Source organism: Hibiscus syriacus, unplaced genomic scaffold (assembly GCF_006381635.1).
Source record: "Hibiscus syriacus cultivar Baekdansim isolate YM2019G1 unplaced genomic scaffold, ASM638163v2 tig00112800_pilon, whole genome shotgun sequence".
NCBI classification, from domain to species: Eukaryota; Viridiplantae; Streptophyta; class Magnoliopsida; order Malvales; family Malvaceae; genus Hibiscus; species Hibiscus syriacus.
The window spans coordinates 120,879-147,700 of record NW_024063403.1 but is presented as its reverse complement, the minus strand read 5'-3'; the positions used below and the strand labels follow the sequence as shown (position 1 = coordinate 147,700).

Sequence of the window (26,822 nt, the reverse complement as noted above, 5' to 3'; positions counted from 1 at the left end):
CACAATAAGGATAGAATTATTTAGAGCAATTATATGTAGATTCAACTAATTTTACACGAATAAATAATTTGAATCTCATACAAATTTATTATTTAAATTTATTTATGAAAGTATATCTTATTTATATGAAACCATTTTTTTAAAAAATATTATGCTTTAAAGGTTAAACTAGTATAATAAAGTCTTTTACATTTAGAATGTAATTTGATATATTTTAATTTTTTAAAAAAATAAAATTTCATTTAAGTAAAACAAAATTACATAATGATAACTACTCTAAAACAAAATTCTCAAATTAAGAAATTGTTTTTGTTCCTTAAAGTCTCGAGTTAGAACATCGTATATAAAAACATAAACATTCATCATCAGATAATTGAGGGTCTTTAACAATAACCAGTTGATATAGTGAAATGAGATACTAGATCTCTTAATTAAGGTTAGAGGTTCAAACCCTAAACTGAATTAGAAAGGTCGCCATCGTCTTTACAGTACTTAATCTGAATTAATCGATCAATAAATTAAATATTAATAATTTATTAAAAAATAATCAAAAATATTTAAACAAATATTATTTTATATTTACCGTGGATTTATAAAAAAAATATACTTTCAAACGTGATCGAAGAGTTTAAGATCATCTTTCTAGAACTGCATTGGATACAACAAAAATTGATATTAAAGAAAATAAGCATATATTCAGGGATATGCATTAGACCTGAAATCGGATCGAGTTTTTTTTATAAAAAAATCAGGCTCGGATTGAGTTTGAATTTAGTATGAAAATATTTAACCCGACCCGACTCGAAAAATATATATAATTTTACCTTATATATTTAAGAATAATTACAATAATATTCATCTATATATTATTTTTTTCAATTAAGTCATTATTTTTATTGAATATTAATAATATTTTTATTATTATTTCAGGTTGGTCGGGTCATGTTCGGATCAAGCAAAATCTTATTTTGATCGGGTTGAGTCAGATCTCGAATAGAGGATTCTTTACTCTTAAGTCGAGTCAGATGGACCAAAAACCCAACTCAACCTGACCTATACACAACTGAATGTAACAGCAAAATCAATCTTTAAAAAATATTAAAAAGAATAAGATCAAAATTTATATAAGACAAGAGAGATATTTTATGAAAAAGACAAATTTTCATTATGTTGGTATCAAAATAGGAAGATCCATTAAAATAAAGAAAAACAGGAGATTAGATGTCTAAAATAATTCACAAGCGAAAAAAATAAAAGGATAAATTAAGTATTTAGTATCTAAACTATTAGTTTTAGTTTATTTTAGTATCTAAACTATTAATCAATTAATAATATGTAAGTGAAAAAATAGAAGGGTAAATTATGTGTTTAGTATCTAAACTATCAGTTTTAGTTCATTTTAGTATCTAAACTTTCAAAATTTCTCAAAATCATACCAAATATTTAATTTTAGTACTCACCGTTAAAAATTTAACACATTTAATATCTAAACTATCGATTTTATCCATTTTAATACCTAAATTTTTAAAACTTAACGTTAAATTTTTAACGAGAATACTCAAATAAAATAAAAACCAAACGTTATGCATGATTTTAAAAAAAATAAAAATTTATATATTAAAACATATCAAAATTAATAATTTAAATACTCTTAAAATAAATAAAGTAATTAAATTTTACAGCGAAATGCACATTAATCGGTGCCGACACAAGAATCACATAGATATAAGAAAAAAGAGATAAAATACGACACAGATTTTTCTGTTCTTCGGGAAGGGAGTCTTTTTGACGTTAAGAAATTACAGATTTCGGCTTCCTTGTAGGCCCCAAACTCTCCACATGCATCTTGTTTCTATTCGATTGGTAAGAGCATCATCGCTGTTCTTTCAAGAAAAGCAAAGGGCCCAAAAAAATGATTCCTTTTCTGTAACAAACCTCAATTCATTCTAAGTTGCCAACAGAACTAATGAAAATGACAACCTCATCTTATCCCTCCAACTTCCATTAAAGAACATATTTAATCTACCTCTCTGTTTGCATTTATACCTCACTTTCTTAGTGTTATAGACGCTGATATAAAGTTCATATCTTAAGCAGCTTCATGGCAATCTTGCCTGTTTATAGAATCACATTAAAGGGTTTCAAGATCTGAACTTTCATCCTTTTTCTTTTTCGTTTTTCAGTCGAACGCAAAGATGGGTTTTCAGATTTGGAAAATGGGTTTTTGTTTTGGTTTATTAAGCTGCAGCTTGCTTTCGGTAAGCTCAAAAGCTGCTACAGGGGATGCTGCTGCTGTTGAAGGCACTGTTTATGTTGATGGGAAAGCTCCCATTGGGACAATAGATGATGACTTTGTGTGTGCTACTTTGGATTGGTGGCCTCCTGAGAAATGTGATTATGGGACATGCAGTTGGGGTCTTGCTGGACTGCTCAATCTGGTTAGCCACTCGGTCCTTGTTGCAATGGAATTGATTTGCTTTACTATGCTAATAATCTTCTTCTTCTTCTGGTCTTATTTTTGGGAAATCAGGGTTTCCTTCTGCTAAACAAGAACTTGCATTTTCTACTTTAATGATGCATTTTGATACTTAAACCAAATCTGTTCAATCTGGAAAGTTTATTTCCCAGCTCAAACGTGGTTGCTGATATTTCTTTTCCTATTGCAGGACCTTAGCAATAAGATATTGTTGAATGCCGTGAAAGGTAAGTCGTCCATTTCCTTTTTTGATGGGTGATTTTGATAACAAAATGTTGGATTTGACTTATTTATTAGTCCCTTCATGGTTCAGCTTTTTCACCATTGAAGATTAGATTAGGGGGCTCATTGCAAGACAAGCTCACATATGGTACAGATGACAATAGGAAGCCCTGTACTGCATTTGTTAAGAAACCTTCTGAGATGTTTGGTTTCACTGAAGGATGTTTACCCTTGGAAAGATGGGATGAGCTTAATGACTTCTTTGCAAAATCAGGGTAAATAAAAATAACATTTTTCTTTCTTTCTGCCCTTTATATTTCTTGAGCTAATGTTTTACAATTCAGGGCTAAGATTATTTTCGGACTAAATGCTCTTGCCGGACGGTCTATAAAGGCTGGTGGTCCGGCTATAGGACCTTGGAACTACACCAATGCCGAATCTTTTATTCGTTACACTGTCGAAAAGAACTACAACATCTATGGCTGGGAGTTAGGTAGATGATGATGAACATGTTTCTGAAATTTCATTGATAGATTAGACGGAAGATGGTTCGTGATAGATGGTAGCTACATGTGTTTGTTATCTTCTGCTTGTCAGGAAACGAATTGTCCGGGAATGGGGTTGGAACTAGGATCACGGCGAATCAGTATGCGGCCGATGCAGCGGCTCTAAAAAGTATAGTGCAAAAGATATACAAGGACGTTGATTCCAAGCCTTTAGTCATAGCACCTGGTGGGTTCTTTGACACAGACTGGTTCAAAGAATTTATCGATAAAACAACCGCATCTTTAGATGTGGTCACTCACCACATATACAATCTCGGACCAGGTATTATGTACTCCGTCTTGTACGTAGGAATCGATAGGAGGCTCTAATCCTGACGATCATATTCTTCTGACATAGGAGTTGATACCCACCTGGTTGAAAAGATACTTAATCCTTCCGTTCTCGATAATATCGTCGGAGCATTCAGTGGCCTCCAAGACATTATCAAGAGTTCTCCGACTTCAGGAACTGCATGGGTGGGCGAGGCGGGAGGAGCTTATAATAGTGGCCATAATCTTGTTACAAATGCATTTGTGTTCAGTTTCTGGTAATGTGACAACGACCTGCTATCAAGAAACCAAGCTGTTTTGCTGTGATTGATTTGTAAGTGATCTTATCTCGGACATGTAATGCAGGTATTTAGATCAGCTCGGCATGGCAGCGAAGTATGATACAAAAACATACTGTAGACAATCGTTAATTGGCGGAAATTATGGTTTACTAGACACCAAGACCTTTGTACCGAATCCAGACTACTACAGGTTATTTCTCTGAAACAGATGGATACCCTTTCTAGACTTCATTTATGCCTTAAAGAACTGGATCAACCTATCGATTTCTCCATTTCACATCGAAATCTGAGGTTGAGCATGAGATATTCATGATTTTGTCTTATTAGAGAATCTACCTCATCTTATCCGAGCCCTGTATGCATGATCATGTGCTTTCTCCGTTGCAGCGCTCTTCTTTGGCACCGATTGATGGGAAGAAATGTTCTGTACACGAGCTTTGCCGGGACGAAAAAGATACGCTCGTACACTCACTGCGCAAAACAATCGGTAAGTCTCATATCACAATCATGCAGCAGGTTCTCTTCTCATTCTTGGTATATGACCAATGCTTCCCATCTTACAGGAAGGCATCATGCTACTATTGATCAACCTTGACAGGAGCACGACTGTCCGGGTTAAACTTGAATTCAACAATACAAACGCCTTTCGACACAAACACGGATCTCGGACTTTGCACAACCAACACATGTCGTTTGAAAAGACGATCGTCCAGCTTCCTCAAGTGGCCGATGCCGAAATCGGAAGAGAGGAATACCATCTAACACCAGCAGATGGAAACATACAAAGCCAAACCATGCTACTGAATGGAAACAATTTAAGTGTGGATTCATCAGGGATCATACCACCACTGGAGCCTTTTCACGTAAACTCGACGAAGCCGATAACGGTTGCTCCTTTATCCATTGTGTTCATCCACCTGCCGGATGTTATGCTCCCTGCTTGCAAGGTGCGACTCTAAAGAGAACCAAAACCGGTTCCCAATCAAATAAGAAAAACACATTGCAATTGTACCATTTTTATTCATAGGAAGAAAACAGGCTCACATACAAAGTATAAGAAGATTGGCTTAAGCATAATTCTTTTGACATGAACTCCAAGCATGTTGCTACACCGCTACGGTTGATTGCATCCATGGCCGGTTAACTTCACATCAAGATCTTATTGTCAAAAGCTCAAAACTAATGATTATTGGGTAAACTACATATTTAGTACACAGATTATTAGTTTTGATCCGTTTTAATACTTAATTTTTAATATTTTTTTTTCAAAATCATACATAATATTTAATTTTCATTTCATTTTAATACACGCCGTTAAAAAAACTTAACGTCTTTAAGTTATAAAATAAAATTCGTTAACCCGAAAAAATTTTATTCGACTCGATCAAATACACACTCTTATAGGTGGTTATGTCGTATTGTCGCCTGGACTGTTATCCCTGGATTCTTTGCACCTTTACTATCAAACCAATTCATGGAAAGAAACATGATGAATTTATAAATAAGATTTCCTTGTTTCCGTTTTAAACCGTCAATAATTAATGTCTTTTAGTATAATTCAAGTAGTTTGAAGTTTGAAGAAAACCTGGCAATGGCAGTGTGGGCCTAACGTCATGGGTAAATTCATCATGTTTCTTTCCATGAATTGGTTTGACAGTGAAGGCGCAAAGAATCCAGGGATAACAGTCCAGACGACAATACGACATAACCACCGATAAGGGTGTGTGTTTGATAGAGTCGAATAAATATATTTTGAATTAATAAATTTATTTTATAACTTAAACTCTATTTAAAATTTTGAACTATTCGAGTTCTATTTTATAATTCGACTCGAATTTAAAAAAATTTCAAGTCGAGACGAGTTTTTTTTTTTTGGAGTCAAGTTGAAAAGATCGATTTTTAAATTGAATCGAATTTTGCTCAACCCTAACCAGAGATTTAAAGTGCAGTTGTGGTCGCGTTTATTTTGATTAAAGTGATTGCGGATATAGTGGTCATGCAATAACGGTTTCGGACGACACCACTACCACTATATAGCGGACAATTACAGTAGCGGACCGCTATTTGAATCCCTGCCCCTAACCACTGCGTGTCACAGAATACCACGCCAATTATAAAGCTGCAGTCCGAGGATTCTCATTTCTTTGAGAGCGAACATGGCAGGCAAGTCGCTTTTCTTTGATGGGGTTCCATTGTCTAAGAGTGTTCAAGAGATGTCCGTGAATGGTGATGAGCCACCCTCAGAATTTCATGTCAAAAACAGCAGTTCAGGAGGGACGGATTCTTCCTATCTTTTGTCGACCGTCTCAGTTCCGATCATCGATCTTCGTTTTCTGCTGTCTTCGAAAGATGAACTGGAAAAACTCAGATTGGCTCTCGAATCAGGAGGGTGTTTCCAGGTTCTATACTATCTTCAAAACACTACTATCTTCAAAACACGGATCAGTTGTTCCCATTTACCATATCTTCTCTTGAAATTGTGTTGTGTCAATCAGGCTATTGGCCATGAGATGTCGAGTTCATTTATCGACGACGTCCGTCGAGTTGCAAAACAATTTTTTGGGCTCCCACAGGAAGAGAAGCTGAAATACTCCAGGGAAGCTAACGGAGTCGAGGGTTATGGCCATGATCTGGTGATCTCGGACAAGCAAGTTCTTGACTGGAACACTCGCTTGTTCCTCAAGGTATTGCCTGAAAACCAAAGAAAGGTCAATCTCTGGCCTGAAAAGCCAGATGGTTTCAGGTACAAGAACAACTATTGCAGTCTTGTAGTTTGTGAGTTGTGATAATTTGTACTTTTATGAACCGTAAACTGAATCGAGTTCTTGCAGAGAGGTCTTGCATGAGTATTCCATCAAGCTAAAGCAAATGATGGATCTTCTATTTAAGGCCATGGCAAAATCACTCGACTTAGAAGAGAATAGCTTCTCGGGTCAGTTCGGAGGCAACCAGGTAATGCAAGTTAGGTTCAACTTCTATCCACCTTGTTCAAAACCGGACAAAGTTCTTGGTGTCAAGCCTCATTCGGATAGATCCGGTGTGACGGTCTTATTGCAAGACGAAGAAGTCGAAGGCCTTCAAATTGTCAAAGATGAGAGATGGATCACAGTTCCCGTCATTCCCCATGCTCTTGTTGTCAACCTTGGTGACCAAATGCAGGTAAACTATTAATGGTTTGAGTCAAATAACTTTTGCATATCCAAAAATATGACCAAAGAAGTAATCGAATTTTTCCCATATGTATTAATCGATGAAGATAATGAGTAATGGGGTATTCAAGAGCCCGGTGCACAGGGTGGTCACGAACGCGGACAAGCTGAGGATATCCGTGGCAATGTTTAACGAGGCGGAGCCTGAGAACGAGATAGGACCTGTGGAAGCCTTGATAGATGATAACAGGCCAAGATTATACAGGAATGTGAAAAATTATGCTTCTTTTAACTATGAGTGCTTTCAGAAAGGCAAAGTGGCACTTGAGGAAGTAAAATTTCATGCATAGGATCATACAAGGATTAAAGCCCTGAATCAGATTCTGATGCTCCCCTTTGAGGAGTACCTTCATCTGCAAGAATGCTATATATCTAGTTCTAGTGTACTGTTCTCTTGTTTCGAATATAACTTAATTAAGGCTTATTATGAATTTATGATACAATGGTGATTACTAATCCATCAGCTAAATCAGTTCAGTAGATCTATCTTATTATGATAATCACAAGGAAGCGTGGAACATTGTTTTGTACAGCTCCTGGGGCTACCAACAATATCCGCCAAACATCGCATCCTGGAGCTACGGCTCGATTGGAATGAGATCACCATCGTTTATTTCATTATTACAATCCGTTACTGATGCGACTTCCGACAATTCTTCTTCTCCTAATGCTCTGCATCTCAGTGCTTGTGTTCGTTTCCTAGACTACGATTTCCTTCTATTTATTCAGAAACAGAACCTCTTGTTGGGGCATCATTCGCCCCCACAGAGTTCATTAGAAATAGATTAACAAGAAAAAAGAAACCTCGACTTTTGCAGCTACAATGGCATGCATGAAGGCAGGTGGACCTCTCGTTCCACAGTCAGCAGCAGGAGACTCGAGTAAAATTAAATCCTTCACGAGAAAAAAGTAACATTGCCAAATCAGTATCAGAATGATATAACTGATTAACAAAAATATAGAAACATACATAAATATATGCATGTACACATTGTATCCATCAGAATGATGCTAATTAAAAGCGAGGAGACAAGAAGAGATGAAGATTAATGGGGCTGAATTTGTTTTTTTAGCAACACAGAGTATAGCCGAGAACAAAAAACCAGAATCGACTGCAATGGTGCATAGAATATTTTCTTCCCGGTAAAAAACCAGTAATTGCGACGTTTACAACAAAGGGAAAAAGTTACACATCACAAGCATATGGAATGCAAATAGTTGCAGCAGTTGCATGTTACAATTTACAAGCGTGACATTTATCAATCAACACAAAAGCTTTGATATCAGAAATTTTCGCTTCAAAAGCCTTTTAATCTTTTGAAAATGGGATAGATATTGAAGTGGCCAATAGGATAAAGAAAGATTAACCATTTAACTTGCATAAAACGAAAACATGGAGCTAGCTGATTTTAACACTATGGAGAAGATGAAAGTGCACCATTTCGCTTTTCTGATTTCTCCTGCAATACCTTGAGCTTCTCCGAATTTCCAAACAATTCCTTCCGAAGAACACCATGCAATCTATCAAAGAGCTGCTTCTTCAATGACTCAAAGGCAAAATCCATTCTCTCAAGCTGTTCCATTGCGTTTACATTGTACATGAACAACCCATAATAAAGATCGACGCTGTCTCCAGATGTATTCTCTACCAACTTCAACAAAGTCTCATAACCTTTTGTGTTAATTGGTGTCGAGCCCAATTCTAGCTTCTCCAAAACCCTGCCATCGTATGGGTAATGAACTGCGAACCTGCGGCATGCCGATCATGTTCTGCACAAGTCATCTCCACCATTTGGCATCCTTCTAGGGCAAAAATATCAAGGAAGCTATTACACCGAGATATTCGCCTTTCGTCATTTCCAATCCTCACCTTATCAAAAGCAAAAGGAAGCCCATTCCATCCATTTTTACCACTTTCAGGTCCAAACATGGGGTGTGTACATAGAATATCAAACTCCGGCGGTAAATGTTGAATAAACAAATTCATTGGAAACTCCTTCACTGATAGTACATCAACAAATAGAGTACTTCTCTTCAATCTCTTAAAGGGCATCGACTTGAGAATTTTTTCAGTCGAAAGAATCGAGGTACAAAGAAGAACAACTTCTGGATGCTCTTCACACACGTCATTAGCATCAGAAAAGAAAGACACACCCAACTTCTCAGCTGCATCTCGGTAATCAGTTCGAGAATACGCTAAAACTGAGTGGCCCTGGCAAGCCATAGTCTTTGCAAGGAACTGGCCAAAGTTTCCAAATCCAACAATCGCAATCTTTAGCTTTGAACTATCATCAACACTTTTGGATACCTTTCCTTTGAATTCATAAGGTATAAAATCTTGAGATTTGAAAGTTGCAGTAAAAGCCTGTAAATATATTATACAACTTACATCACAAGAATCCCCACTTTCTCCCAAGCAGTTTTCACTCTTTTTTCATTTGGCATAGCTTTACTAGTAAGACAAGTCTAATATCAAACCCTGTACTTCATAATAATTGAACATGCAACAACAAACATTAACCATAAGGAAATTATGCATAATGACCAATAAAAAATTACATTTTTGTATATATATGTTGCACTTTACTTCACTCAGGCTGGCGCATTGCGCCTGAAGCAATATAAGGGTTTAAATGCCTAGTGTGTCTTGCGCCATTGACAACGTTAATAACAAGTACTCTTAAAGCCATGTTTACTCCAACCACTAAACGTTGAAATTATTTAACATCTACTTCTAACTAAATTCTACACATTTAACATTTAAACAGATATAAAGAAAAGAAAAAAAAGCATTAAAAGTAAGGAGCCTGTAAAACGAAGAAAGATTCTGAATTCATTATGATTTCGCATATTAACCTTCCAAGGATACCGAAACTCTTCAGTCTTTTAAAGCTAAATGAATATCTACCATCCATGTCATGCATGTTGAATTGAACCAACAACTAAAGAAACAAAAGTGAAATCCAGGAAATACCTCAAAGCAATTGAGCTTAAAGCCGATGCAGCACCATTTGGGTAACTATTATGATGGAGACTCTTTACCTTCTCTCCTTGATCAAAACAACTGTTTCCTCACAACCTGATGCAGCTTGCCAAAAAGCTCATTCCTCAAAGCATCAAAGGCCAAATCCAGCCTCTCCACCATCTCCAAAGCACTCTTATTATACAAAAACAACCCATAATACAAATCAAAGCCATCCCCACAAGTATTCTCAACCAAATTCAATAAAGCCTCATAACCCTTTGTATTGATCGGCGTCGGCTCCAATCCCAACATATCCAGCACTCTCTCGACCGTGTGTGTCATGAACTGAGAGCCCGCCGCAAACCAGTCATGTTCCTGGCAGCTCATTTCCACCATCCTACACCCTTCACTTTGAAATATTCCAATAAATTGTTCGCATCTTTGAACCCTGGAGGGTTCGTTCCCGATTCTGACCTTCTCGTAGACGAAGAAGAGGTCTTTCCAGCTTTGTCTCGCGCTTTGCGGTCCGAACATGGGATATGAACAAATGATGTCGAAATCAGAAGGCAAGACATCGAGAAACAGATTCCTAGCGAACTCCTTGACGGATAAAACATCGACGAACAATGTGGAGCGTTTCAGTTTTTGTAAAGGAAGAGTCTTTAAAACACGTTCGGTGGATATAATCGAAGTACAAAGGATAATAACTTCCGGGTGTTGCTCACATAAGTCATGTGGGTTCGAAAAGAAGTAAACACCCATTTTTTTAGCCGTACGGGAATAGTCCGATCTCGAGTGGGGTAAAACTTTGTGTCCTTGAGAAACAAGAGTTTTAGCAAGGAATTGGCCGTAGTTTCCAAAACCAATTATGGCAATCTTGATGGAGGAAACGGATCGGGAACCGGATGGACCGGATTCGGATACGGGAACGGTGGAACAGCATTTGACACGGAATGGTTCAGCCGAGTGGATAACAATGGGTCTTGTAGGTGTTTTTGGAAGGAAAGAGAGAGGTTGAAGAAGAGGCAAAGAAGCAGCAGCAGCAGCAGAAGAAGAAAGGAGGGAAAGAGAGGGCTTGGAAATGGAAGGATGGAGATGAAGAAGAGAAGTAATGGCTGCAGTTTGCTGCAGGCGCCGCCAAGGAGGAATCGGCAACCGCCAAAAAATGGGGTTGAGTGAGAATCGGGGGGGGGGGATTTGGCCCTTGGAGTTTGGGTCATCGAAAACGGCTATCTGTGTTTCAACATTTAAAAAAAAAATTATTTTAAAAACAATTTTTTTGTTTTTTTATTAAGTTAAATTAATTATAAAGTAATATATATTCTAAATATTCTTAATAATTTGACAATGAATATTCAATTATCTTGTTACAATTACTGGTGTTACAACTTGATATCTCTAAAAACAATAATGATTCCTTTAACCACTTAAATAAATTGATTCATGTATTTTTTAAAGCATAATTTTATTGATATGACAACGATTTCAAATAAAATTTTGAATATTCAACTGAAAAAAAAATTATATTTAACCACATAAAAAGACACATCTAAATCATTAGGATCCGATAATCTAATAGTCCAAACTCGTTGATTTTTGAGTTGTCAAAGACTGATTTAAATACCCTAAGATCTAGATATTTAAAATCAATAAGTCAAATTTTTTGAATCTCAAATTAATAAGTTTTGAACGTAAGATTCACAAATATTATTTATTAAGATTTATCAAGCATTTAAATATTCTTGAAAATTTAACTTTCAAACACCCTCCACGAAGAGAGTTGCGTGACCTAACAATCCTCTAAGCCTAATTACCCGATTAATTCATGAGGCTCGCAACTTTTGACTTCTTATTAGAGATGGAATCATTAAGAGATGGAATGTATCCATAGATGGTTCGAGGGAGGTTGGACGGTCCGGTTCGGTCAGGTCGTATTTTTAAAAATTTTAGATTATTAAATAATTGAAATATTTTTATTGATTATTTAATTTCGTGATCTTAAAATTTTAACATAATTTTTTGAATTTGCACCTCTTGAATTTTGTAATTTCATACCTTCTAGATTTTTAGGGCAAATTGAGTATTTCGTACCTAAACTTTCAGTTTTGACCTGTTTTAGTACCTACACTTTTAATTTTTTTAATAACTTAATGTTAAATTTTGAACATGTTACAAAAATAGAACAAAACTAAAGATTTTAGCGTTGAGGGTATTAAAATGAAACAAAACTAAATTTTAGGTATTATTTTAAAAAAAATAAAAATTTAAATACTAAAACAGACCAAAACTAATGGTTTAGGTACTAAAGTTTTGATTTACCCAAGTTTTTAATGTAACTTATTAAGTTTATACATCGATCTCACATAAAATGTTATGTTCATCCTTAAATGTATCTAAGCAAATGCTTTAAGATCATCTGTCACTTAATTATTAATTTGATTATAAATGAATCATTTTTTTAAAAAAAAGTTATAATTTAGTCTTTCAGGCAAAATATTATTATAAATATATCATTGAGCGTTCGATATTAAGCGGAATTGTGATGCAATATGATGTAATGGAATTTTAGTATAAAAACATATGTATTCTATCATTTTAGTTCTAATTCTAAAAAATTCTTAAAAAAAATCCTTCACATTTAAAAATTCTATTTGATTTTTCTCCCATAAACGTTACGTTACATTTCCGGTGTAACCAAATTTAACAATAACTTCTTGTTTTATAGCTTCGGCATTGTCCATTTCAACCAAGACGTTCCACGCGCCATGACTTCAAGCTAAGTGAAGACCATCGAGGAGAGCCCAAAGCTCAGCCTGGAGACCCGAACAGTGTCCGATATTGCGACTATACCCCACAATCCATTCACCATTGTTGTTCCGGATTAAGCCACCTCCACCAGCTGCTTTCGAACTTGGGTTGAAAGCGCCGTCAGTATTAGGCTTGAACGTTCCAGCACAAGGAGGAATCCAACCGGGATTTCTGGATTTCTGGTTTGTGTTGTTAGGGAGATTTGACGTTCTGGTAAATATCGGTCGAGCCCAAGCTTGCGCCGCTTTGAGAGTAGCCTCCGAGGACCAGCTCACACCGGTGAAAATGAATTTGCAGCGATTCTTCCAGATCCTCCATAACAAGATTCCAAAAAGGTGATTCCAGTTCCGCGAACCTCCATTTGTACCTGCAACATTTTGAAGATTAAGCTCCAACCAATCCAAAAGATTATAGTTGAAAAAACTCCCTGTTTTGTGAGCTGGAAGAATCTGAAGCCAAGTGCTCCTAGCGGCATTGCAATCCCTGATGGCGTGGAGAATTGGTTCTTCACACTCCCCACACAGCGGCCAGCACTTATCCGAGGACAAGCAGCGCCGCACTCTCTCCATATTGGTAAGCTGACGGTTCCTAAGGATTAACCAAATGAAATTTCGAACACTCTGAGGCCCATCGAATCTCCAAGCAAGATTCCAAATGTTGTCATGCTCGTCCCAATTATTCCGGTGGAGCTCGCGATAGGCAAGTACCCGACGTTTCTTTTTTACAAGACAAATTCATGATAATATTAATCGAATTAAAATTCAGTTCATATTGTGTTCAGAGATTCAAATCGTGCTCGTGGTCGCGTTTTTTGTCATGTTACGTTTATCGTGATTGCGGCCATAGGGGCACTAGCAGGCGCTATTGCAGCTATAGCGAGCGCTATTACGAGTATAGTAGGTATATCAGAAGGCAGCGCTATTGTTATTTTACGGGCATTATTATGTTTGCAGACCGCTATTTAAAACCATGATTGTTAATTTCTCTTTTACATTCTATCCCTTTTTGAAAGATATTTTTCCCGTGCACTTGGATCAATAACTTATTCAATTGAATTGCATGCAAGAGATCGCACTGAAACTTTATAATAGATCATTTTCTTTCGAGATAATTAATATATTTACTCTTTAAAAATATTATAGGCTTAAACGTGCATTATCTATCAGGGGTTTAAGAAATTTAATTAATTCATAGACATTAAATTCTCATAAAATATGGAATCGATTGAATATTGTTGGCAGTGGCTTGGTGAGGACATATACATCTTGTTCTTATGTTCTGTAATAAACCAACACAATGTTATTTTCTTCGTCCTATTTCCTTGTATAATTCTTTAGATAAAACAGGGGATCAGAATTCCAAATTTTTTCATCGCATGGTGAAGGTTAGGAATAATTTGAATGCTGTTCGGGTTCTTTACTCTGGTGAAGGGGCTCGGCTTGAGTCTAGGAGGGAGATTGTTGAGGAAATTGTCTCCTAGTTTAAGGGTCAATTAGGGAAGGTTGATGATTCTGTGGTGGTGCCTTCGGTGGGGTTCCTTAGGGACTTGATTCGAAGGGGTCTTGATGATGATGCAAGAAGGGATTTGTGCTTGCCTGTTACTCGAGAAGAGATTTAAGGGGGCTATGTTTTCGATGGATGGGTAGAAGGCTCCGGGGCCTGATGGATATACTGCTAGTTTTTGCTAGAGTGCTTGGGAGGTGGTGGGTGATGAGGTTGTGGAGGCAATCCAATTTTACTTTAGTTCCTTAGCCCCTTTAAAGGGTTTAATTCTACCTCTATAACGCTGGTCCCTAAGGTGCAGAACCCTAGCAGGGTGAGGGACTATCATCTCATTTCATGCTGTCAGGTCATTTATAAATGTATTACTAAGGTGATTGTGAACCTTATGGCCAAATGGCTGCCTATTATTATCCCGGGTAATCAATCTGCATTCATTTAGGGCAAGAGTATTTCTGACAATATTCTATTTGGTCAGGAGTTGGTTAAGGGGTATTGGAGGAAGCGTTTGTCCTCTCGTGCTATAAATGTGGATTTGCAGAAAACGTTTGATTCCCTTCATTGGGGGTTAGTGATTAATGTTCTGAAAGCTTATAATTTTACTGAGTTATTTGTGGAGTGGATTAGAGGGCAAGAGGGGAGTGAGGCAAGGGGATCCACTGTCCCCTTATCTCTTTGTTTTAGCGACGAGTGTGCTCTCATTGATGTTGGATGCTGCTGTTGCGGGGGTATTTTTTATTACCATCCGAAGTGTAAAAAAATTGGCCTTATCTCAGTTTTGCTGATGATCTGTTGATTTTTTGAAAAAGGGAGTGTGGGTGATATTGTGGGGGTTAAATGTGTGCTGGAGGAGTTTCGGGGATTCTCGGAGTTTGTTTAAATTCCACGAAGACTGGGGGTTTCTGTTATGGAATTCTTAAAATAGAAGAGATTACTAGGTTTAAGATTGGTCTATTGTCAGTTCGTTATTTAGGAGTTCCCTTAGTGACGAGAAGGCTTACTGCTAAGGACTGTGCTCCTCTCATTGGAAAGGCGGTTGACAGGGTTAATAGTTGGGCTTCTAAGATGCTTTTCTTTGTTGGGCGTCTTCAACTGATTCAAATTGTGCTCTATAATATTCAAGCTTATTCGGGTAGGCATTTTGTGCTGCCTAAGGGGGTTGTTAAGAGGTTGGCTCATGTCTGCTGTAGTTTTTTTTTTTTTTTTGCAAAGGGGCTGACAGGAGTGCTAATGGGGCTCGGATAAATTGGGATAAGATTTGTAGGTTGAAGGAGGAGGGTGGGCTTGGTTTGAGGGATTTGGGTGAGTGGAATAGAGCTAGCATTATCCAGCAGATTCGTGCTTTGGTTATAAAGTCTGATACTTTGTGGGTACGGTGGGCGGATGCTTATGTTCTTAAGGGTAGGTCGTTTATGGAATTTGTTCCTGTTTTGGGCTGCAGTTGGTTCTGGAAGAAGCTGGTGAAGCTAAGGAGTGTGGCCGCTCAATTTATTGATCCGGGGTCGGGGGACTGGATCGGTTCAGGGAAGGCCGAGGAGGCTTGGCAGCGTACTCGAGTGTGCCATGAAAGGGTTCAGTGGGTAAGGTTGGTGTGGTTTCTTTTTCATGTCCCTCGTTTTGCTTTAATGGTTTGGTTTGCAGTGCAAGATCGATTGCCTACGAAGATGGGGTGTTGTGGAGAGTGCTGGATGTTATTTTTGTCTGAATGGCGTGGATGCTAGGGATCATATATTTTTTGCGTGTGAGCATGGCAGGAGGATTTGGGGGGAAATTTTGAAGTTTTGTGGTCTGAACAGAGCTGTTTGGGAGTGGCGTCAGGAGTTGGTTTGGGCGTTGGCTAGGTGCAGAGGTAGGACTGCCTTTTCGATTCTTTTTAGGCTTGCGTGGAGTGCGTACGTGTATCGTGTTTGGAGGGAGAGGTGCTTTCGAGCTTTTGGTGGCAGGGCGAGGGGGAGTGAGGTCCTGGTGAGGGAAATTCGTGAGGATGTTTGTTTGCGACTTGCAGGCACTAGGCGATGGGGAGTATTAGTCCAATGATCTGCTTGGAGCGGGGGCTAGGTTAATGCTTGATGGGAGGTGGGCATTGTTGTTTAGTCTGTGGTTGTGTTCTGTTGTTATTTGGTTTTAGTTTGTAGCAGTGTATTCTGCTTTCTTGGATAATGAATCAGCATTCATCCAAAAAATTCTTTAGATAAAACGTAATAATAAAATTAAGGGTAAACTACATGTTTAGTACTTAAACTATTAATTTTAGTTTATTTTAATACTTAAAATTTCAATTTTTTCAAAATAATATCTAATGTTTAGTTTTTGTTTTATTTTAATATCTGCTATTAAAAATTTAACGGAACTGTTACAACTTGACACTTTTTTATGGTTAAATTACATCATTCATCTCTTAATTATCTTCTCACTCCTATTTTGGTCATTGAAGTTTAATTTTTTTAATTTAATTAACTTTCAAATTACTCTTCATTAATCACTCAAACTTTCAAATTTATTTTTATTATAATTATATATTAATAAAATAATAATAAAATATCATGTCACAAAATATTATTAATAAAATAAAATAGAGTGATTAAAACAAGAGCAATTTGAAAATGGAGAATTTAAATTGAAAATTTTAAACTTTAATGACCAAAATATGAGTGAGAAGATAGTCAAGGGATGAATGATGTGATTTACTCGTGAAAAAAAACAGTCACATGCAGAAGTTCTGTTAAATTTTAAACGATAATGTACTAAAATGAAACAAAACTAAACGTTAAATATTGATTTGAAAAAAATTGAAAGTTAGGTATTAAAACAGGCTAAAACTAATAGTTTAGGTACTAAATGCATAGTTTACCCTAAAACTGAAATTGTCAAAGCATTAGTTAAATTCTAATTAGCCTTCTATGGAAAATACAGACTGTCGTAGGGTGGTCATCTACTTAACTTTTTTTTAATTATTTTATCTGTTATTATTAAATACGTATGAAATACTAATCGAATCGAATTTTATTCACCAGTACGTATAGACACTATTGCTGTTCGACTCGCACTATATATAGTGCAGTAAAGGAGACAAAGATCACAGGTTTTGGCTTCAACCCTAAACCCTGTTTATAGAAATCGACATGGCGACAGTTATTCTAGTTTTGGCTTCAACCCTAATTCTGTTACGTAATGCACATGCGGCAACCACTTATGATGTCGGAGATTCATTTGGATGGCAAATCCCGACCGCTGATCCTAATTTCTACGGCGATTGGGCCGACAATAAAACCTTCTTCGTCAATGATGTTCTTGGTGAGTTTCTTAATTTCCTCGAAAGAAATCTCGAGTTTTTGAAAACACGGATTCAGTTGCAGTTGTTTTGTTTGTTTGCAGTGTTCAATTTCACTACAGGGCAACACGATGTTTTGGAGTTGACGGAACCCGGTTACGACGCCTGCACCAAGTCGGACACCTTCTTAACGGAGAACAAAGGACCGGCGAGGATTACGCTTAAAAGGACCGGTGAGCATTACTTCATCTGCGGGTACCTTGGTCACTGTTCCGCCGGCCAGAAGCTCAAGATCGATGTCCGGGACGGCCGTGGAAATACGCCGGGTGTCTTTAGTCCTCCCGGCGGAGCTCCGTCCCTTGTCGCCACCGTGTCTCTTGTCTTCGTGTTCATCACCTATGCTTTGTTGTGCTAATTTAGTTACGATGGTGATCGTGGAATGATATTTGGTGTTGAATAAAAACTTTGTATCCACTCTGTTCGGTTATTTTTGTTATTATTATTTAGAGTTAATTGCACCACTTCATTACCTTTATTTTAAATTGGTCCTTAAATTTTTAAATAATTTTATTTTATTCTTAAACTATGACTATCATTTTAAATTAGTCATTAAAATTTTGAACATTTCAATTTCATCTCAAAACTATAACTTTCATTTTAGATTGGTCTCCCAAACTTTTTGAACATTCTAATTTCATCACAAACTATATTTATATACTAATCACATCCCTTGTCAATAAAGCCATTAGACCAAGTTATATTATTATATGTTTGAAAAAAAAATTAGGTTAGATTATGATTGATATTAATTACATATTTGGATTAATTTGGGGATGAAATTGAAATATTCAAAAGTTTAGGGACAAAATTAGAAATGAGGTCATAGTTTAGAGATGAAATTAGAATGTTCAAAAGTTTAAGGACTAATTTAGAATGAGAGTCATAATTTTAAAATAAAATTAAAATATTCAAAAGTTTAAGGATCAATTTAAAATTGATTATAGCATAGGGACATACGATACAATTAACTCTATTATTAATTCCTAACCGTATATATTATAGTAATATGATAAATAGAATTTGATTCAATTTTTTATTGATTTAAATTATATATTTTAACATTTACAGTAAACTATATTAGATATCATCAAATTCTAGACATTATATTGTTTGTGCATTAAACTTCTGATTACTTCAATTATAGTATTAAATTCTGATTTTGACTTCAACTGTGTAACACGATCGTTAAAATTCAAAAGACATGATGATATAGACAAAACAACATTGTTTTAGTACGGTTATTGATACTCAAATGACGTCATTTTAAACGTTGAACCTTAAGAGTGTATCGAATTCGCCACTGAATTTTAAACAATTCATTTTTAGTCATTGTATTTTTCGGCCCTCGGCAGTGAATCATCACTCATCATTGGTTGTCAATCGTAAGATTAATATCAAAACATTCGCATTTCACTTCTCTTTCTTTTTTTAAAGATTGACTTTCCATAAAATCCACTTAAGATCGACGAAATTAAACAAAAAATTTCTTAACTTTTAGGGGTTTGTAGGTTTTCTTAGATTGAAGGGTTTGAGATGTTTGATTGAAGCATTATTTGGAAAAGACGAATATATTTTAAAACTAGTCTAGATCAAAGTATTAACACGTCGAATCTTTATATAAATTTTTATTAATTTTATATAAATTTTATAAAAATCAATCCGACAAAAGGAAAGATGAAAATGGATAAATTGTGAACATTTTGAAATCTGAAACCATTTGCTAATGCTACGCCTAGCTAACGCCATATCATCCACCCGAACCCCCGGCGTCCCGGCCTCAAATGGTCCCATGGCCGAGGTCAAAAGAACACAGTTACAGCTACGCAAAGAGTAATCCACTTTAGGTTCTATATATCTCAAAAGGTGCCGAGTTTAGCAGACATTTTACGTCATCCAAACTACTTTATCATTAATGGCTACAAAATCAGTTCATTAGTAGGTTGAGGTTGGGTGGGGGTTTTTAGTTAACCTGATTTAATTAAAAAATATATATAATTTTTATCGAAATTTGACCTGATTCTAGTTAAGGAGTAGTTTCACTTAATTTGTATCTGATTTAATTTTTTGAGATAAAATTTGAACAATAAATATATGTATAAAAAAATATTATTTTTTCAATCAAAATATTGAATCTAATTGAAATATATATATTATATAGAGAGAAGTGGGTTATTATTGTAATTATTCCTAAAAGTAAATTTATATTATTTTTTAGATCGGGTCGGGTTAAGTATTTTTCACCCTGAACTCGAACTTAACCCGACTCGAACCCAAAATTATTTTAAATAACCTGACCCAATCAGGTCAGGTCGGATTAGAATCCATCAAACTCGGGTCTTGTGCCCATCCCTATTAGTGATCAACCAAACTACCACCATGCGTACGTACGGGTAAGAGTGATGGACACGAGATCTGAACCTAACGAGTTTCGACATGACCCGACCAGAGCGAGTTAGCTTTTTTTTTTAAAAATGGATTTGGATCGGGTCGGGTTTAGGTTTGGTGAAAAAAATGCCCGACCAATAAAATAATTTAAATTTACCTTAAATATTTAGGGATAATTGTAATAATAACTCTTTATATATTATTATTTTTTTGATTAGATCCCTAATTTTAGTGAATTATATATATACATATATATATATATAGGGCAGAATCCTCTTATATAATATAAAACTCTTTTAGTTTTACATAGATTTAAGATCGTTAGATGAGTGAAAATAGATGGTTGAGATTAAAAGTAGGAAATGTGAACATATTTACTGGGGGAAAAACAAAGAATCAATCTCATCCATCTATTTTCACTCATCCAACGGTCCTAAATATGTGTAAAACTAAAGAGTTTACATTGTTTAAGTAGATTCTAACTCGCATATATATATATATACACACACTTCGGGTCGGATCGGATCGAGTTCGGATTGAGTTCGGATTTTATATGAAAAAGTTGGTTCAACTTTGGGTCGAATAAAGTTGCCCCTAAATTCGGGTCGGATTTCAGATGAAGAGAATATATTTTCGGGTCGGGTTAACTTAACCGAAATCGACCCGAACCCGACACATGCTCATCCCTAAGTAAAAGAGTATTCCATTGTGCTTAGAAGTCTCTTTTCTCTTATTCGGCTTTCCCAACTCCACCTAAGCAATCAAATGAACTACACTAAAAGTACAAAGAGTAGAGTTTATTATTCGATTTTAATTGAATTAAGATTTAATACGGTTAATCAATTGAGTAATTAGATGTTCGATCAATTAGTAATTAAGATTTTTATAAGTTTGATTATTGATAAATTTTGTTCTAAATTATTGTATTAATCAAATTAATCATATATATTACGTATATATTTTAAGTTTATACTCATTAAATATTAAAATTTAATTATTTTTTAACCATATTAGATCCATTAAACTTTCAATACCAGATTATCATATGTCCACAACGTTGCGGCTGGGGAATGCCTGCCCATAATCAAGTATCCCTAAATTATGGACAAATTTCAAAATTACTCCTTACACTTCAAAATGGTTTCGATTGAATCCTCAAAGCACAATTCCAGTTAGATCTTTCCCTCATTCTAAGCCATGGTTGTACATATCAACTTGGATTTGCCATCAAATCAATAGAATAGTTTTGAAGTCTAGGACTTAATTTAGAGTTTGACTCATAATTTAGGGACATTTGATGAATTTAACCCATGAAATCAAAGAAATGGCAGAGAACCTGTGGTTGGAAATGGGAAGAAGCTCCAATTTATTTTCCTTAACATTCAACTGATATTAATGTGGTAATAACATAAGGTGAAGGTGAAAATAAAAGAAGAATAATGGAGACTATATATAGGTTTGTGCAAAACTTGATTCGACTTGTTTAGTCTAGGGTAAATTAGATGTTTAGCACCTAAACTATCAATTCGATCCGTTTTAATACCTAAACTTTTTGATTTTTTAAAATCATACCTAAAGTTCAACTTTTATTTTATTTTAGTAACCCTATTCAAAATTTAACATTAAATTTTAAAAAAATTGAAAGTTTAAGTACTAAAATGAATCAAAACTTATATTTTATGTACTAAACATGTTAAATTTTTAAAGACGGAGTACTAAAATGAAATAAAAATTAAACTTTAGATATGATTTTGAAAAAAAATTGAAGTTAATGTACTAAAACGGGCTAAAACTGATAGTTTAAGTACTAAACCGTAATTGACCCTATAATCTATGGTTCAGATGGTTCTTTAAACATGGATTAAGAAAGCTCAGCACACTAGTATTTGCCTTGTTCAACAATGAGCAACATTTGTCCAAAGAAGGTACTTTCCGGTGTTATCATCACGCCACAAGGACAAGCATGTGACTGTTGCTCCCAACCGTGCCCCTCCCCCTTCCTTCTTATAAACTATCAACGGTTCTCAGAACACTCGGACTCGGGTTCTTTTCGCCATCCCGATCCCTAAAACAAGTGACTTAGCAAAGACTTATCTCCATCACAGAAGTGAAAAAATGCAATGGATAATCCCTCACCTGGCAGTGATGGCAAGCAGCAAATTGCACCAGAAAGTACGGCTAACCTAACCTAATGCCAATAAGTAAAATGTGCCATCCCATGGCTAACTTAAGAAGAAGCATTCAATTCAACAAGAAGTTCTTGTACAAACATGCTAAAATCGATCCGTGCACGTTAAGGTTACAAGGAACATGAAACCTGGAAATTGGATATATATAGTTCATGATCAACACTTCACTCTATGACAGCTTGGGGTATATACTTCACTCCATTTCATAGTTTCGAAAAGCTAATTAATTTGTCTAAAATACCTATAATTCTTTTCCTCTTTCATTTGTTTCCTGAGCTCTGAGCATGTAGAAACCTACAAATCATTCCACATATGTTGAGAAGGCAAATATTCCTCATATGGTTCTCAACTGATCAAAAATTATTTATTAAAATGTTCGAGTAATTAGATGTGTCATGAGAATTAGATCATCCAACTATTAGATATCAATGATGCTAAAAATTATATTTACAGTTCACTCTCTGCTGCACTCCAAAAATGCAACTCATGGTAAGCATTTAAATTTTACAAGCACAAGTACTAGAAAATAAATATAGCAAGAGATTCACTAATACTCTCAAAAGACCACTAATTTTGAAGGGCAAACTACAGTTAAAACTATTGTTTACAAACCTGGCCCATTTCTTCTATTATTAGTCGACGACCCTGGTTGCCAGCAAAATTGTTCATCTTCCGAGTTGCCTCCAAATGTTGCCTTATGTTTTCTCCCTGCTTCTCCAAAATTGTTATCTTCATTTTCCATGAAGCACTTTCTTGAAGATGAATCAAAGTGGTCACTAAAAGTCCTCTCTGGGAAAAAACGGAACCCTTTACTCGTTTGTTGAAAAGCATCATTAAGCTTGCCCCCACAGCTTGGACCAACATCTTTGTCTTCACAAATTGAAGAAACTTGCATACAAGGGTCAGAAAATAGACCCAACTGCAAGGACAAATCACATTCTTTTGCAAATGACTTCTCGTGGTAGCGCCCGATGTCTTGTTGTCCAAGTCTCTTACTACCAACATCAACATCAGAAGGAAAAAAATTCTGCAAGGAACCCCTTTCAGCTGGCTCTGTACCAATAGGTCTCCCAACAATTATCGTATCAGGCACTATATTTTCCTGAATCCGGGAACCTGTCTGGGATTCTGCATTTTGATAGTTAACTCCATAGTAAAGTGGGTAAACTTGACCCAAGTTCGGTGGGGTGTTAGTTTCTGTCCTCATCAATTGGTCAGGGCCAGATGGGCAATTTTCAGACAGAAATTGATAACCATGGCGGTTAGTTTGTGAAACCGAAACATTTGAATTCACATTGGTTCCTATTCTTGCAAATTGACTGCCGGACTGAACCGGTGATAACTGAGAACACCGTTCCTCACTGCTTTTATCCAAAATACTAGGCGCTGCAGGGACAGGTTCAGGTGCTCTTGGCGTAAGATAAGTCCTAGGATTACAGTGTCGTTGGCTCCTTGAAGCTCTCACTGGATGGCACCCCAGATTAAGGGCAGCTAAAACAACATATGTACTACAATCTTTCAGTCCAAATGGTTATCGAAACTAGTTTCAATTTGAAAAGTTCATAAAGTTGCAGCTAATGTAGATCAAAACGAACAATAACCTCAAATCCAAAAATATCCCAGAGTCAACATGTAAAATCCAAAACCAGAAATTCAATAGTACCTTCAACACAAGGTGGAAAAAGCTCTCCTGTTTCGGTGCTCTCATCTCGACGGATAATCGTGTTGATGGCATCATTAACACGGTCCCATAGGGTTTCCGGGTTCGTGTATTCAGCCTAAAAACAACATTAAGGGAAGAGCAAAATTAAGTTCAAAAGTAAATACAGAAAAAGAAAGAAAAAAAGATCCACGAAACTGAAAAGAGAAAAGAACCTCAGAATTGGCTTTGGAATACATAATCTCCTCAGCTTTGACGACGACAGTAATTATTTTATCTTGCCATTCCTTGTTCTTTTTAGTAGCCGTGCTATGAGTTCCCATAGCTAGCCTAAAAATCAAACAGATGGCGAGCATGGAATTAAACCCCCCCCCCAAAAAAGGACCAAGTAATGCTGCTTAAATGTAACGAGATTAAAGACCCAGAACCTTAAAATCTGCTGAATGATGGAACCTCTCACGGGTTGGTGTCTATCGCTATGCCAAGCTCTTCTTACACACTCGTAAGGTCTAGGGCCTGGCTTTGGCATCTTTGATCTCTCTTCTTCAATGGAAAAAAAGAAAAATCTTGAACGGTAAAACAAGAGAGAAAGGGGAAAGAGGAGAAATTTTGAAGCTTACCCAGAAGAAAGTATTGAAAGATGGTACTTTTACATGGAAAGGATTAGTCAATTTTAAGTCAGCTTACCATTGTTTACACTCGTCACTCAGCTTGGGAAAGGTTTGTTTATTTATAATTATTATTCTGTAATTATTTTTAGATTGACTGTTAAAAATATGTTTTTATACTATGAAAATTGTTTTCTTATTTCATACTTAAAGATACTGTTTTATTAAATCTTTTTATTATTAAAAGTTATAAAATAGTCCATCAATATAGGAAGTTGCTTCGTTGAGTTCATCGATTATTCAAACTCATCCTTTTCCATTAAAAAATTAACGTTCATATGAGTTGGACGTTAACATGTTGACTGAGATAAGATAGTCATTTGAGATTATGAGATCATATTTTATCATATCTCAGTCAGAAGGTTAACGTATAGTCCAAACCGTCGTCAAATTTTAACGAAAAAATGACGAGCTTGGAACGTAATGAATATTCGGATGACCATTTTGTAACTTTTAATAGTCGATGGACTCAACAAAGCAACTTCCCATAGTCAGAGGATTATTTTTTAACGTTTAATAGTCAATGAACTAAATAAAATAATATCTTATAGGCAAGTGACCGTTTATGTACTTTACCCTTTTAAAAATGAATTAACTTTTTTTTTTAAATTCCATTTGTTTTATGATTGTTTCCTAGATAAAAATTAGTGGGAGGAAAAGGGAAATTACTCGAAAGAGTATACTAAATGAATTCATATCAAGGACATGTCCTGTTGGTTCCAAGATGGGTAAAACGTCGTATCAAATTAGCCTAACAAATTTCTTTAAGGTTGAAAGAAAGTCAGAGTCAAGGGCAAAGGGCATGGTGTAAACGAGTCGAGTCGAGCTCGACTCGAAAACTATAAAATGAAGTTCGACTCGACTTGAAAACTCGTGAGTTTAAAATTTTTAAGTTCGATTCGAACTCAATCCTAAACTGAAGTTCGTGAGCGGTTTGAAAAGGCTCGAAATGAAAAAAAAAATCTTAAACTTAACTAGATTGAATCCTCAAACTCAAACTTCGAACTTGTAAATACATGAAAATCTTACTGTATTTTTTAAAAAAACACACACACATAAATGTTAATATTATTAATAATTTTTTTTAAAAAAATAAAATTTTAATATATTATATTTTCGAGTTGTTCACAAGCTTTTCGAGTCGAGTATCAAGTAGCTCATTTTAACTCGTTAAGTATTCGAGTCGAGTCCATTCGATCCGAGTATTTATCGAGCCTAGACCAAGTCGATCTCGAATAACTCGCGATTTGTCTCGTCTCATTTACAGTCTTAATAACACCAAGTGGTTGAATGAATAAGGGCTAAAAGCAGAAGAAGCCGAGTGGGAGTAGAAATTCTCCATTAATACGATAACCTAATTCAAAAATAAGAAATGGCGAGAAATAGACGTGACTGAAAATATTATAAAAAATTTAATATTTTTAATTGAACGTAATTTAAAATATTAATTATTATTTAAATTTTTATATAAAGTAATATTTTAAATTATGTTTAACCGAAAATATTATATTTTTATAATATTTTCGGTTTTGTCTATTTTATACCTTCTTAGTCCTAAATTAGAGCTTTTATCGTGTCGCTGACATCCACAGTTATGCCCATTTCCCAGTATTTGAAATTTGCTGTGCGAAAGTGATGCAGTTCTTGACCTTTTCTCCATTTTTGGCACACACTTTATTTTTGTTGTTTTGGTTCCGCATAATGAATGGTAACCGATAAGCTCCATCAACCTGAAATACAAACTTGACTCTCCACAAGGGAGCCCGGTAGGGTCAAGATGAGACCAAAAAATGGAAAGTCGGTTCAAACAGTGGTTGCCAGTCCAATTTCAATGTCGGTTTAGGGTAAATTATAAATTTTCATCATTGAATTTTATTTTCTCTGTCTCCCATTTTGCTCACTGAACTTTAAAAGTTTTCAATTTCTTCATTGAATTAAATATATTGAAAAAAAATTTGTCATTAAACTTTACACTCATATTTTGATCACACGGACGTTAAAAACGATGTCATTTCTAAAAAAACAAAACTCTCAATAAAACGACATCGTTTTGCATCTATATAACTGTTTATTTTAACGTCATTAACTACTTAATGATCGAGTGACCAAAAAGACCCAATATATTAAGTTTAGTGAGAAAATTAAAAAAATTTAAAATACAATTAATGAAATAAGAGAGAATGTAAAATTCAATTACTAAATTTGTAATTTATCCTTCGATTTAAGTATTATATAATATATTTGACTCACTTACTTCGTACTATTGAAACTTTGAATACAACCATATTTACT

At 35.5% G+C, this 26,822-nt stretch overlaps 5 protein-coding genes and 1 pseudogene across 6 annotated transcripts; 4 read left to right on the top strand and 2 right to left on the bottom strand.

The window, feature by feature from the left end:
- Positions 1-2,023: 2,023 nt before the first annotated feature.
- On the top strand, positions 2,024-4,878 carry LOC120183625 (heparanase-like protein 3). 2 transcript variants are annotated; one of them, XM_039188299.1, is made up of 9 exons: positions 2,024-2,438; positions 2,667-2,703; positions 2,790-2,973; positions 3,043-3,191; positions 3,296-3,526; positions 3,602-3,791; positions 3,880-4,005; positions 4,203-4,302; positions 4,379-4,878. In XM_039188299.1, the coding sequence occupies exons 1-9, from the start codon at positions 2,196-2,198 to the stop codon at positions 4,772-4,774; spliced, it is 1,656 nt and encodes a 551-aa protein (XP_039044230.1). In that variant the 5' UTR covers positions 2,024-2,195; the 3' UTR covers positions 4,775-4,878. The 2 variants fall into 2 exon arrangements, 1 of the variants encoding a protein (XP_039044230.1); XR_005521956.1 differs by lacking the exon at positions 4,379-4,878 and having other exon boundaries at positions 2,029-2,438; positions 3,880-4,073; positions 4,167-4,258.
- Positions 4,879-5,935: 1,057 nt separating this feature from the next.
- LOC120183629 (codeine O-demethylase-like) lies at positions 5,936-7,403 on the top strand. Its single transcript, XM_039188302.1, has 4 exons — positions 5,936-6,214; positions 6,311-6,558; positions 6,647-6,974; positions 7,072-7,403. The coding sequence occupies exons 1-4, from the start codon at positions 5,972-5,974 to the stop codon at positions 7,312-7,314; spliced, it is 1,062 nt and encodes a 353-aa protein (XP_039044233.1). The 5' UTR covers positions 5,936-5,971; the 3' UTR covers positions 7,315-7,403.
- Positions 7,404-8,439: 1,036 nt separating this feature from the next.
- Positions 8,440-12,730, bottom strand: LOC120183561 (annotated as a pseudogene).
- Positions 12,731-14,172: 1,442 nt separating this feature from the next.
- On the top strand, positions 14,173-16,334 carry LOC120183560. Its single transcript, XM_039188243.1, has 5 exons — positions 14,173-14,268; positions 14,776-15,025; positions 15,223-15,466; positions 15,520-15,853; positions 15,939-16,334. The coding sequence occupies exons 1-5, from the start codon at positions 14,173-14,175 to the stop codon at positions 16,332-16,334; spliced, it is 1,320 nt and encodes a 439-aa protein (XP_039044174.1).
- Positions 16,335-17,392: 1,058 nt separating this feature from the next.
- Positions 17,393-18,043, top strand: LOC120183633 (stellacyanin-like). The gene is made up of 2 exons (XM_039188305.1): positions 17,393-17,591; positions 17,673-18,043. The coding sequence occupies exons 1-2, from the start codon at positions 17,420-17,422 to the stop codon at positions 17,981-17,983; spliced, it is 483 nt and encodes a 160-aa protein (XP_039044236.1). The 5' UTR covers positions 17,393-17,419; the 3' UTR covers positions 17,984-18,043.
- Positions 18,044-22,750: 4,707 nt separating this feature from the next.
- On the bottom strand, positions 22,751-24,494 carry LOC120183621. The gene is made up of 4 exons (XM_039188295.1): positions 24,291-24,494; positions 24,078-24,192; positions 23,866-23,980; positions 22,751-23,693 (listed from the first exon to the last, which is right to left on the bottom strand). The coding sequence occupies exons 1-4, from the start codon at positions 24,389-24,391 to the stop codon at positions 22,807-22,809; spliced, it is 1,218 nt and encodes a 405-aa protein (XP_039044226.1). The 5' UTR covers positions 24,392-24,494; the 3' UTR covers positions 22,751-22,806.
- Between the last annotated feature and the right edge of the window lie 2,328 nt (positions 24,495-26,822).